The sequence below is a fragment of the Capricornis sumatraensis genome, chromosome 7 (genome assembly GCF_032405125.1).
Source record: "Capricornis sumatraensis isolate serow.1 chromosome 7, serow.2, whole genome shotgun sequence".
NCBI lineage: Eukaryota > Metazoa > Chordata > Mammalia > Artiodactyla > Bovidae > Capricornis > Capricornis sumatraensis.
In genome coordinates, this window is record NC_091075.1 from 15,036,785 (window position 1) to 15,050,916 (window position 14,132).

At 35.9% G+C, this 14,132-nt stretch overlaps 1 protein-coding gene across 2 annotated transcripts in view; it reads right to left on the reverse strand.

The window, feature by feature from the left end:
• Positions 1-14,132, reverse strand: part of ANK2 (ankyrin 2) — a 247,787-nt gene that overhangs the window by 26,192 nt on the left and 207,463 nt on the right. For both annotated transcript variants that reach the window (XM_068974921.1, XM_068974920.1), the window contains 5 exons: positions 10,943-11,171; positions 9,560-9,685; positions 7,275-7,397; positions 4,675-4,707; positions 2,746-2,767 (listed from right to left, as the gene is read on the reverse strand). In XM_068974921.1, the coding sequence (XP_068831022.1) occupies positions 2,746-2,767; positions 4,675-4,707; positions 7,275-7,397; positions 9,560-9,685; positions 10,943-11,171 (533 nt within the window). The remainder of the gene's footprint in view (positions 1-2,745; positions 2,768-4,674; positions 4,708-7,274; positions 7,398-9,559; positions 9,686-10,942; positions 11,172-14,132) is intronic.

A 14,132-nucleotide genomic window follows, 5' to 3' on the forward strand; every position in this document is an offset into this window, starting at 1 on the left:
GAAAGCAAAGCAAGGCTAACGGAAAAAAAAACTGAAAAGGAAAAATGAGCAGGAAATAACTTGCTTAATTTTCTCACTTGTAGCACATCCACACATATAACAAAGCTTTAACAAATAATCAAGACACACACACAATCACAAAACAAAGAACGAACGCAGTGAAATTACACAGAGATATCTCAAGATTGTTCAGATGTTACAGATCAATGTCGAAAAAAAATGAATATGGGAAAAAAAGGAAAAAAGCATTAGAAATCGCAGATAGTTGATTTCCTCTAGGAGAAAGCCAGTAGTAGCAAACTCAGAATACTTCCTAATGATGTATATACATTATTTAATCATAGAAAAATCTGGAACGCAGCATGTTTAGTTCTGCCAATATACAACGACTATATAAAATATATCTGAATCAGCTGCAAACCGGCATTTCATCTAAGGGAAATTCACACCTAACAGTGAAACAAACAGTCTTGTGCTGAGAGGCATGGTCCTTTCCTTGGAGCAACCTCCTTGCTTAGACACATAATGGACAGACCAAGGAGGGAAAGAAAGGAAAGGAAAGAAAAACAACAAAAACGATTGTGATTAAACTTATATGTGAGTCCAAAGTTAAAATGTGATGCATGGCAACCCAAATCAGAGACAGTCACACGGGACACACGCACAGTTTATGTAAGCCAAGTTATTTCCATGCAAAGCAAAGGTGCACTAAAACTGGTGGGAGAGGCAGCCTTGCGGAGATGCACGGGCGGGAAGATGGTGAGAAATTAGAACAAATGCGGAAAACGACTGTGGTGAAGCATAGTTATTTCCCTAAAAGTCCATACACAAGATACTCAATGCAGTATGCTTGAGGCATGGGCAGTGGGTGCCTGCACCCATTAAAGCAAGGAGGAAAACTCAAACTCTTTTAGAATGTACTCAGGAAAAGACCTTAGTTCAAAAAGCCCTTTCAACAGAGCTCTTCTTTGGAGATTATTTCATACCTGGATGAAGATTATTTTATGATTGTTTTTACACTAAAAGAAAGCCAAACATGGGACTTCCCTGGCAGTTCAGTGGTTAAGAGCTTCCACTACAGGGGATAAGCATTTGATCCCTGGTCGGGGAACTAAGATCCCACATGCTGCACAGTGTAGCCCCCCCCAAAGGGAGGCCAAATGTAAGCCTATATTTGAAAATTTTTAAACAGTCACGATACCTTGATTCATTCAGGAGGATTAATGGCACTATATCAATATAGTAACCTTTTTTTTTTAAATGATTGAGCCAGATGGATGAATTTTTAATTCCTATAAGCTTGTATCCAAGGAATAAAGGGTCATTTAAATAAACATTAGTACCAAAGAAAAAAGTGGAATAATAAAATCTCTTTATAAAAAGGAATTAATGAAATCAATAATAATGTAAAATTTTTTATAAACATAAGTGCCTTCTCTTGAGAGAATATTTGTTGAGATATACTCTGTGAAATGCATTTATAAAGATACATTTAACTTATATTAATACAGATTTGTTCAGATATAAAACAATGAAAACATCCAGAATTTTAAATATGCTAGTCCTAAACAAAGATTTATAGTGGTTAGTAATAGTGGTTAATAATGGCAACTAGCTTGTATCTTACATCATGATCTTAACCCTCATATTTAAGAGGGTAAAGAGACTCAATTAAAAGTATTTCAAAAACTTAGCAGTAAATTAACATTGTGCTAGGACTTCAAGAAAGGGGGGGAAAGTCCAAAGATTACTGCATTGGGCCTAAAGACCATATTAAACATACTTCTAAGTTTTCTCCTTTCAGGAATAGCACTCTGAAATACAGTAAATCAAAATAAATCTTTAGATGAATAAACATTAAAAATCAGATTTTTTTCTAAAGCATTTGGGGCATAAGAGTAAGAAAGAATCCTGAAAAACTCAGTTTCTTCCACACAAGAACCTAGTCACCAGAAACAAGCCAACAAACTGAAAATTTAACTGAATGTTACAAACCTAAAATGAGCTCTAAGATAGCTCTCTCAATGTCTATAAAAATCAGTTCTTTCTGTACTATATTATGTTTAGGCTCTGCATCATTATTTAAAATTAGCCCTATTATGACATTATGACATACTGTTATGATTAGTAATTTCATCCAGGAGGTTTTCATTTTTGCTTTTCCTGGTTCTTAATTTTTTCAGAACACTTTTATAATTAGACCTCAGCCCTAGAGAAGTCAGTTACACTTCACCACAGTAAGAGGTGCAAGGGGTCGGGGGGTGGTGTGAGGGGAACATTAGCTTTAGCTGAGAACTATTAAGACAGTATCACTTTTGCAGGTGTGGCCTACATAAGTAATGAGCTCTCTACTGATGTCAGGGTCGCTTGATATAAAAAGTGATACTGTCACTTCAGAGCTTAAAAAAATGAGATGACAATGTTATGCTAACAAATGGACAAAAACGGTATGGTGAGTTTCTAAACAAGCATAACAGCAAAAGCAGGGTTAACAGGGATCCAAAAGAAAGTGAATGCTTAGATGAATAATCATTGCATTTTACTGATAATTTGCTCACAAATTAGATATATTCATAATTTAACTGGCCAAGCTGCTTCTCTAAAAATATATTAATGATTAATAAGGATAATATAAAAATATAATTATTATAATGGTTAGTAATGGCAACTAGCTTGCATCTTAATTCATGCTTTTCTTTATTGTAGCCAGCTTTCAAACAAACTCAGTTTTATTTGAAATCTTACTTTTTTCTGATGTCATATCGATCTGAAAGAAAAGATACATAAATTGAATGGTTACAAATAGTGTTGTGTCCCACATCCCTGATGTACACAATAAACTCTATCATAATTATAAACATGGGAGACACCATAAGTTATAGGAAGGTCAGAGTAATTTGCTACAGTTCTTCCCCAAGAGTGTCTTTGATTCTTATCCTAGCTTTGGAAAAAACAAATCTGCTTTCTAGACTCTATGGGTAGAAAGTCCTTCCCAACATGTTTCTTTGGGAAGATAAGACCTAGAGGTGTTTGCTGTTAGAAATACATATTAGAGAAAAGGGCCAGGAAAAAAAAAAAGTGAAGTAGGTATAAAACAGTAAGTGTCAATTTAGTTGAGAAAAAGCAAAGAACATGCCAGGGTGATATGTTCTATAGAAACAGTTTCATTATTAGTTACAAGACAGAATTCCAAACCCCCAAAATAACACCAACTAGATCTATTGCACTGAATAGTTCCTGAAAATATTCAATAGAAAATCGCAAGCCTAATAGAAAAACTCATTTGGATATAATAGGAAAGCTGGTTTCATAACTGTGTTGCTCTCTCAACAAAGTATGTAGGTGTCATTTTGACCAGCCTGGGGATCGAGTCATCAGCTGCAGAAGGGAAACTGAATATGTGAGGCAAAGAGTGACCGTACACTTGAGGGTAAGCATGGCTTTAGTCGTGTAAGTTTATTGTGCATCTGGTCATACACGGTAGGACAAGGAGTCTATAATTACCCCTCTCATCCTGCTCCACGGCTGGTATGAATAAAGAAGGGAATTGATGGGGTAGTCTCTGAACAGATAAAGGCCTTAAATTTTAAGCTGGTGAGCACAAGGGTATTTATTATGTTTTTCTTTAGGGTTTTGTATTTCAAATCCATCAGAATAACATTAAAAAATAAAACTGGTATATTTGAAAACATTTACATGAAACAAATAACAATTCCATTTTTCTTAGAGATATGAAGCAATATGTTAATTAAGTATAATAACTTTTTCAATAATTTCTTTTGTTTCTATAATGCTTAGGCATTTTCAGATCTTTATTAGGAAAACAAAATACTTTCTTTGACTATCAAAGCAGGTATAATTCAAATGGCTATTTATTCAAGGTAACCTCTCTAAGACTCATTTTTTCCTCTGTCATATAGCCCCTATGGTATGACAACATACATCTTTTAGCGTGACTGTGAGATCGCTGTTGACGGGGTATGTGGAATACTTAATAAAGCGTCTACCTTATAAGAAGTGCTCATTATTAGTAGAGTTCTGCATTATAATATTAGTATAGTAAAATGGATGAACTACATGCTCCTTTTGATTTCAGTGGTTCTCAAACTTTTTGTTCTTAAGACTCCCTTTATACTCCTAAAAAAATACTGGGGAGTCTGAAGAACTTTTGCTTATGTTTAATATATATAAATATGTATCTGTATTATAAATGACAGCTGAGAAAATACAAGAGCCCAAGTGTAAACAAGCACACATTCCATAGTGTCAGGGTGATAATGTCATCATATGCAATGCAGCCTCTGGAATACTTCTGTGTAGCTTGTGAGGATATGGGGGCTAAAAGGCAAATGATGACTCAGTATTAAGGAAATGGTTTTATCCTCCTGGCATCTCCTGACCAACCTTTGAGAACCACTGAGATTGTGGTTTGATTTTCAGTAATTGGTAGAGAAATCTGTATTATTGCACAGACAGGTAATAATTTATAGAGAAGTCTTAGTGTCCTATGAAATGAGTCCATAACATGAGAAAACAAGTTCAGGGAGTTAAGTAAAACTGTGACCCTTCAATTACTAAAAACAACTGTATAACCATTCTCTGTTAATCATGTGCTCTTATCAGTGGTTACAGCAATGACACAGCCATTAACAAGCGACAAGGCCATATAATTACCTCTTCCTCCTGTTCTTGATCTGACTCTGATTCCTGGCCACCCCAAGATGCCATGCAAGGTGGAGAAAGAGAGCAGGAAGAGTAGAGAGTATTTAGAAGAAAAGACAAGACTAAATACCCTGACAATAAACATCAACAGGCAAGCATACAGTTAGCATTCACATATTTTTTCTTACTAACAGTTTACAGAAGGCAAGCACAAAAATTAAAGAAGATTGATTTAAATGTAAACATCTATAGATTCAAAAGACAAAAGAACCAAAATTATAAATATACTAATCTATTAGACAAAAGAACTAATATAAATGTATTCATTTCAGATATAGGTTACCAGCAGTCACAAAGTGTGACATTTCGTGGATTTGATGGCATATGTCTACAGAAATGGTGATGATAATATTTCAGCATAATATCCTGATGCTTTTGAACTGTGGTGTTGGAGAAGACTCTTGAGAGTCCCTTGGACAGCAAGGAGATCCAACCAGTCCATCCTAAAGGAAATCAGTCCTGAATATTCATTGGAAGGACTGATGCTGAAACTGAAACTCCAATACTTTGGCCACCTGATGCGAAGAACTGGCTCATTGGAAAAGACCCTCACTCTGGGAAAGATTGAAGGCGAGAGGAGAAGGGGATGACGGAGAATGAGATGGTTGGATGACATCACCGACTCAATGGACATGTGTTGGAGCAAACTCCGGGAGCTGGTGAAGGACAGGGAAGCCTGGCGTGCTGCAGTCCATGGGGTTGGAAAGAGTCAGACACAACTGAGCAACTGAACTGACTGAAATGAATATCTCAGCCATTACAGGTATTGATTAAACATGTAAAAGCCACAAATGAACATGCATTGAAGATATTTTCAATACACAGGCAATACTTAGGAGTTCTCTTGTAATAAAGAGCTACTCTGTTCTAAAATATATCTAAACTCTACCATGTTTGTCAATGTTTTCTTTTTGTTTTAGTTACTAAATGGAGAGCTGTCCTGGACCATCATAGAATTAGTAACTGTGCCGGATATATCTTGACTTAGATACAAAAAGGAATAATGAACTAAATGCTTTCTTTTATAGCATACTGAAAGCTCATTTGACTCAGAGACAAAGCTCATTCATCTTTACACATCACTCAGATGGATTGCCCCAGCATTTACATATTTCTCTGTGGTTCTTATTTGGCATTCTGCTTCAGTGTTTCAAAAGTGCTCAGAACTACAACCCCCAAAGTACATTCTTTACCACTGGAATGCTATTAGATAACAGTTATTTGGATGCATATCCCTACCGCTGTATTTTAATTCTTGTAATAACATGTAAATTTACATATGCAGATTGTGGTATTTCATTTTGATCATTAAATAAGAACTTAGTGTTAAATACGATGCTACATAGTTTTCTCTATGTGACCGAGTTCTAATTTGTAAGAATAATTAATCATGAAAAATGGTGAATGAAAATAAACATAGAAAATGTTCTCTTTCATGGAGTTAAGATTTAGGATTTTAAATATGTTTCTACCTCTCCTCCTGGGCTTCCCTTGTGGCTCAGTAGATAAAGAATCAGCCTGCAATGAGGGAGACCTGGGTTTGATCCCTGGGTTGGGAAGATCCCCTGAAGAAGGCAAAGGCTACCCACTTCAGTATTCTGGCCTGGAGAGTTCCATGGACTGTAGAATCCACGGGGTCGCAAAGAGTCGGACACGACTGAGCGACATTCACTTTCACCTTTCACCTCTCCTCCAAGTCTCACCTGCTAGTATCCCACTTCTCAACCTCTAAAATACACTCTGACATCTTGCTATAACCTTCTATAAATTGCCACATGGGAACTTTCCATTAAAAAGGAATACTGGTCAAAATTTTTCAAAAAATAAAAGAAGCTTTTCCCAACATTTAATCTATTCCCTAGTCTTCTTTGATTTTATCAGAGTAATGAAGGAATTCTGTAAAGAGGAGAAGTTTGACTAGAAAGAAAAACTTCTAGTAGATTTGGGTCAAGTATTAATTTTCCTTTCAACAATGTTTCAAATCTATTCCTATAACATGTGAGTATTTTGTATACTCATCATGTTAAAATAGTTGGAACAATGAATCTGATGCTCCCCAGATAGTACAGGTTACAAAATGAACACATAATTATTTTAGCAACAAGGTAAAATACCCTGAAGTTGCTCTGAATTTCATAATACATAATCCACCTGTGAACTGGCAGTAAACCGAAGCTAATAGACTCGTAATGTTTTGGCAGGGCCGAAAGCACTACTAGCATGGTGCCAGGAGGGCGCATAAAAACAATAAGGAAGGCAAAGTGAATAATTTCATGTTCAATTTCAGTCCAAAAGGTTACATCTTACATTGAAATCTTCTCTCTTCCATATCCAACACATATTTATAGAAATTTTTCCATCAAAGTGAATTTAATGCAAAATAAGGTAGAGCTACTTTTTTCCCTACTTAAATGGAAAATCACAAACTGGACAGAATATCAAAAATGACTATTATACGTGGTTGCATTCAGTGTCTTTGCCTGTATCTATTCTAAAGGATTTGAAAATCAAATCCTCTACAGCCTGAACTGCACTACAGCAGATTATAATACCTTCGTATAAATTGGCAGGGTGATGTTTAAGTTGCAAATAGCTTGGTGCACCAGGCCTCTTGTAGATTTTGGCTCTTTCATAAATGATAGTCGTCCGCAAGGTTCCTGAGTCGTATCACGTACCTTGAACAAGAAAGGCATACATGCTTCACTCACGTGTGATAAACACTGTTTACTTTAGTGAGATGACACTCAAAACAACCAGAGAAAAGTAAAATTCACTTGGTGATGCTAAGCGAGGATTTGGAAGTGTTCCTTTTCCCCTTTCCTATTATCATTTACAATGATTTAAAAAATCATTCAGCTTTTTTAATATTGTGATAAAGTATACGTAACACAAAACTGACCATTTCCACTTATATTCTTACCATTGTTATGCATACAACTCAGTGGCATGAAGCTCATTCACAAAGTTATGTGATTATCACTACTGTGCAAAATTTCCCATCATCCCAAACAGCAACATTACACCATTAAGCAATAACTCCCCATTCTCCTCTCTCTAGCACCTAATAGCCTCTACTTAACTTTCTGTCCCTATAAATTTGCTTGTTCTAGGTACCTTGTATAGACAGAGTTATACAATCTTTGTTCATTTGTATCTGTTATTTCAGGTTGCATAATATTATTAAGATTCATTCACATTGCAATATATACCAGAATTTCATTTTTAAAAAAATTGTGTTAAATTGTACATAAAACATCATTTCAACCATTTTTACATGTATAGTTTACTAGCATTAAGTACATACACATTGTTGTACAATCATTACCACCATGCATCTTCAGAATGTCTGCACCTTCACAGACTGAAACTGTTTCCATAAAACAATAATTTTCTATTCCTTCCTTCCCCCATATCCTGGTAACCACTATTCTACTTTCTGACTAGTTGACAACTCTAGGTATCTCATATAAGAGGAAACATACAATATTTGTCTTTTGGTGTCTGGCTAATTTTACTCATTTAAGGCTGAATAATATTACATTGTATGCATATATCACATTTTGTATATCCATTCATCTGTCGATGGATATTTAGAGTATTTCCACTTTTTGACTATTGGGAATAATGCTGCTATGAATATTGCAATTAACTGGTTGAGTCCCTGCTTTCAATTTTTGGGGAATTGTTGGATGATATGCTAATTCTATGTTTTAACTTTTTGAGGAACTGTCATACTATTTTCCACAGTATGGAGTGGCTACACCATTTTATATTCTTTCCAGCAAGGCATCAGGGTCCCCATTTCTCCATATCCTCACCAATATTTGCTATTTTGTTTTGTTTTTGATAATAGCCATCCTAATGAGTACTGAGTGGTATCTCATAGTGGTTTGAATTTGAATTTCTCTGCTGTTAAACATCATTTCATGTGTTTACTGGTCATTTGTACATCTTCTTTAGAGAAATGTTTAAGTCATTTTCCTATTTTTGTATTTGAAAACTTTTGCCCACTAACAATATCAAATATTAGCATAATTACAGAGCATAGTAAATGGATCCATTACCCCTTAGAAGAACCTATCTTTAATCAGGAAAACCACTAAACCAGAAATGGCACAATGAAAGCTTTCAGTAGAGATCTTGAGAAAACAGACATTAAAACTTAAATAGAATTATTATTTCCTTTTATTTCATGAATCTCTCCCTCATACTCATTTTTGTTCTCTTCAGAACTGGTATCTAAAATGTAACTTGCATATGTTAAATTACGATAAATTGTGTATGTTAAATATGATAAATTCCTAACTTAGATTAACATTCCTAAACAGGGACAACAAATTCATGGTACATTGAAATGTCTCCACAAATGTTTATTGAATGAATTTATGAATGTATATCCAGTCTATTGCTCTATCTGGGATAATTTCTTGATAGATTAACTGGGTTTTTAAGAGCTTTTACTATAAAAATTTGTCACTAAGAACTCTTTTTGGTCTCCACATTTGTGAAGTTCATATATCAAAAAAAATTTAAGCACAAATATTTAAAAGAAATAATAGTTAAAAAAATAGAGAGGCTTCTCTTAAAATTTGGAAAAGACTGACCAGTTTTCCTAATTAATCAGTAGGCAATTTGTCGCTCATTCTTAGCCTATAACTAAAAATCAAGGTTGAATCTGATTTTAAAAAACAGTTTTTAGGAGTTTAAAATTTTATAGAAATACTTACAAAAAATCATTAGAAATGATTGAAAAGCAAATATTCTCTTCTACCAAAGGAAGTCAAAGCCTTACTTGATGCTGAATAAAACACATTTCCAAATTCCATATATATATTACCTTGACAAAGAGAGGAAGTCTGTTTTCTTTGAAGGCAAAAAAACTGAATATATGATGTTGGCCACTCTTGGTTAATGGCACCAGGTTGCCAAAACAATCAACATAGATGGGTTTTCCTTCTAAGACCTGACGAAAATAGAGAAAAACAAAAAGAATACCATAGCTGAAATTATTACATTACTGGAACATTAAAATTCTTAAAATGTGCATACAATAATCTTTAAAATCCTGACTGACGTTTTGTCTTATCTGTGACAAGCATGGACCAGCACTCCCTCTCCCTTCTCCAGGGGATCTTCCCAACCCAGGGCTCGAACCCGGGTCTCCTGCATTGTAGACAGATGCTTTACCGCTTTACTGTCTGAGCCACCAGGGAAGTCCCTTACTAGTAATAGGAATCTTCAAATGCATGGGGGCATTTAATCTTACTGTACTCATTTCTAACACTGTACCATGTTATTTTCCCAAATCAATATGTCTTTAAATCATAAATTTATATGTTTGACATCACAATGAATTGGGTTACTTGAATTCGATATCAAAAATACACACTTATGGAAAATTAAGAAATAAGACAGAGTAGTGTAGCAAAGCCCTGGATATTGTATTTTTACGTTTACACAAAGGATATACCTCCTGGGCTGTTTCCTTTACTAGTTTTTAAATTTCCTTAAAATTTGCTTAATTTTATTTGGAGGGTAATTGCTCTACAATATTGTGTTGGTTTCTGCTGTACATCCGCATGAGTCAGCCACGGGAGTTACATGCCCCTTCCTTCCTGAACCTCCATCCCACCCATTCCACCCCTCCAGGTTGTTTTCGTTATGATTAAAGAATAATAGGAAAAAAAAAATCCAATAAATAGTCACCTCAAAAAAAAAGAACAAGGAAACATAACAACATGTAAATTGCTATATCCATTTATATACTTATAATTTATTGATAATGCATAATTTCTCCCTTAATAATCTTTAAAAGAGTCCTTTTATCCCTACTGAATGGGTCCAAATTGGCTGAAAATGGCACGTTGTAGACACTGGCCTTCTAGCTGATCAGGATGTTGACTGGTCTGTTTCTGATGGCATTATTTATTAGATGGGCTGCCCTGGCGGCCCAGCATGAAGAACCCCTCTGCCAGTGCAGGAGATGCAGGTTCAGCCCCTGGGTCGGGAAGATCCCTTGGAAGAGGAAACGGCAACCCACTCCAGTATTCTTGCCTGGGAAATCCCAGGGACAGAGGAGCCTGGTGGGCTAGAGTTCATGGGATTGCAAAGAGCTGGACACGACTTAGCGACTGAATAACATTTAATAAATACTATTTTAAATATATTAAAAGAGGTGTAAACAACATGCTAACATAAATTGGTTTTTGAAACACAGTACCTCCACATCCCTGCTTCTGGCCACCTCAGCAAAGTTCTCTTGTTGTTCCAGGGTCTTATCCACTTTATCATCAGTCATGCAGAAACACCTCAATCTGGCTTCAATGGGGTCATGTGATTTGGCAAACACTACAAATTTGGCCATATATGGTACACAGATAATTTCTCTATACACTTGTGATGCAAAGGTAACAGATTCCTGAATTTGTCGACAATCGATCAGCCAGAACCTATAAAAAAAAACAAAGTCAGTTATCTGAAATTTAATTACAGTCATCCCTTAGTATCTACAGAGGATTGGTTCTTGGAACTCCACAGATATCGCGATCCACAGACGCTCAGGTTCATTTTACAAAAAGGCAGAATACAGTCGGCCCTCTGTATCCATGGACTCCACAACTATGAAAAAGGATAGTCAGTTACATGAAAAATAAATTAGTTCCTTCAATACAATCAGAGTAATCATTGCATGCCTCTTGGAAAAAGTGAGAAGCAAGAGAGGGAGATAATGAGAGAAAGCAAAAACAAAGGGAAAGAAAGACAGGGAGGGGGAAATGGAGGAGGATGGATGAGAAGGAGGGAGAGACAAGGATGTGCAGGTGTTTCAGCCCAAATATTAAACACTGTGTAACTTTCTTCCTTGGGAAGTCTTCTGAGTATTCAGTCTTCTGAAATACATCTTCAGTGTCTAGAATCCTTTTGTGGTGCACCCTGGTATTATACCAGTATCTTGCTGGATGAGTTTCTATTTTCTTTGATCACCCTTGCTGTTCCTCATTTCATTTCCTAAAACTCTTTTCAACAAAATCTACCTAACGTTTCTTCATCTCATCATTCTTTTCCAAAGGACTCATAGTCACCAAGGTTGGATCAACCACACTACTTTTCAAAAAAATCTGCTTTTGCTTCAGAACTCCTAAATACTGCTTAATATAATCCATACAAGAAATTATTGGCTTTGTGAATAATTTATCATTTCTAGCTTCAGTCAAATCTGTGACATATTTTGGTAATTTTTTTCCTTAGATATCATTTTATACATTATAGTAATGTTGCTAAACCTTTATGACATCCCTCAGGCCTTCAGAAAGGTAACTTCACAGAAAAAGCAGTAACCATCAGATGCACATTTTCTCAATTTGCTCTTTATACACGTCAAAGATTTTTTCCAGATCCTCTCACTTTGAAACCTTCCTCCATCACTGATCCCTCCTTCCTGATTCATTGCTCATAATCTTTAAAGATTTGGAAATTTCCTTATCTTCTTAGCTTTTCTCTCCTTCAAGTTCCTGATCCATCTCTCCTCTTCTACTTTTTAATTGTGATAAAATATAATCTAATTGGCAGCCTCAACTCCAAGAAATGGGCTGTGTGCACTAATGATAATATAAAATTTGTCATTTTAACCATTCTTGAGTGCGCAATTCAGTGGCAGTAGTACATTTAAAATACTACGCAACCACAGCCACTTTCCATTTCCAGAAATGTTTCATCATCCCAAACACAGACACTATACCCATTAGACAGTAACTTTGAACTTTCCTGTTCACCTCAGTCCCTGGTAAACTCTATTAAACTTTGTCTCTACGAATTTGCCTATCCTAGGTACCTCATTTATGTGGAGACATGCAATATTTGTTCTTTTGGGTCTGGCCTATTTCATTTACTGTAATGCTTTGAAGGCAGCCTAGTTCCTGGTCCTTGGCAGGCCCTCAGTATTACCTCCTTCCTCTTTACACTGATTCAACTATCCTTGACTCACTGCTTCTTCGACTGTCTGAAAGAATTATATTATTCCTATAATAATATAATAACTCCTGATTTCTTTGTCTCTCCTATAAGGCCTGCTGTAAATAATGTTAACCAACATTCTGGCATTATTTCTGAATTACAGACTCCATTGTTGCCAGCCTCCAATGCCCTTCTGCATCTTAGCTCATGTTACCTTCTTTTCCACTTTTATCTGCCTGTTAGGTTTCTGTCAATCTCATGGGCTACCTTCTCTCTGACCACTCTGATGTGAACACCCTTTTTTGAATTCTTTCAGTAACTCTTTTGTATCTTTCCATTCAAAACTTGTCATTTTCCGGCATTAGAGTGGAGATGAGTGAATGGCAGGACACACAGACACACAGAACCAGAGACTCACAGGTGAGCCCTTTGGGTGGCTCCGACTACAAACGGATCATCACACCCAGCTATTGCTGTGCATTGTTATTCATGCATCTATCGTTTTACCCCCTGAATAAGAATGTAAGCTTTAACTACTCTCAACTTCAGCTTTCTCATCTTTAAAATGGACATATTCTATACACCTGTGTCTCTTTTGCTGTCTCGAATACAGGGTTATCGTTACCATCTTTCTAAATTCCATATATATGTGTTAGCATACTGTATTGGTCTTTTGGACTCTGTGGGAAAGGGAGAGGGTGGGATGATTTGGGAGAATGGCACTGAAACATGTATAATATCAAATAAGAGACGAACTGCCAGTCTAGGTTCGATGCAGGATACAGGATGCTTGGGGCTGATGCACTGGGATGACCCAGAGAGATGGTACGGGGAGGGAGGTGGGAGGGGGGTTCAGGATTGGGAACACGTGTACACCCGTGGTGGATTCATGTTGATGTATGGCAAAACCAATGCAGTATTGTAAAGTAAAATAAAGTAAAAAAATAAAAAGAAAATAAAAGAAAATGGACATATTGCCTCTTGCTCTTAAGTCACAAGAGTTTATAGTAATCAAATTAAACAAATAGGAAAACACTTGGCAATCCATTAAAGATCAAGCAAATGAGAACTAGTGAGTTGGTGTACACACATGCAATGAAACTAAACAGCTTAAGCTTTTTAAAGATATGTGACACAAAAAGGATAATGTGTAAATATGCTATGGTGCATAGACGTCACTGAAAACTCTAAACTGTGTAAGCAAACCATGATATGCTCTGTGGTTTGGTTATCATTCTGTTTGGAAAAAAAAAAAAAAAACAGTTCAGGCTATTTTGTTGACAGCAGGAAATTCATCGTTCCTAAGTCCTTCAGGACTGGAGAAATTGGCTGTGGCTGCTAAAACTAGAGTCTGGGTCACACAGTAATAGCCAGCAATAATTTACTTTCTTTAGATTTTAATCTGAATGGCTGTACTTCATACTTCATTAATGCATTATCACTATTGCATTTACTGGCGA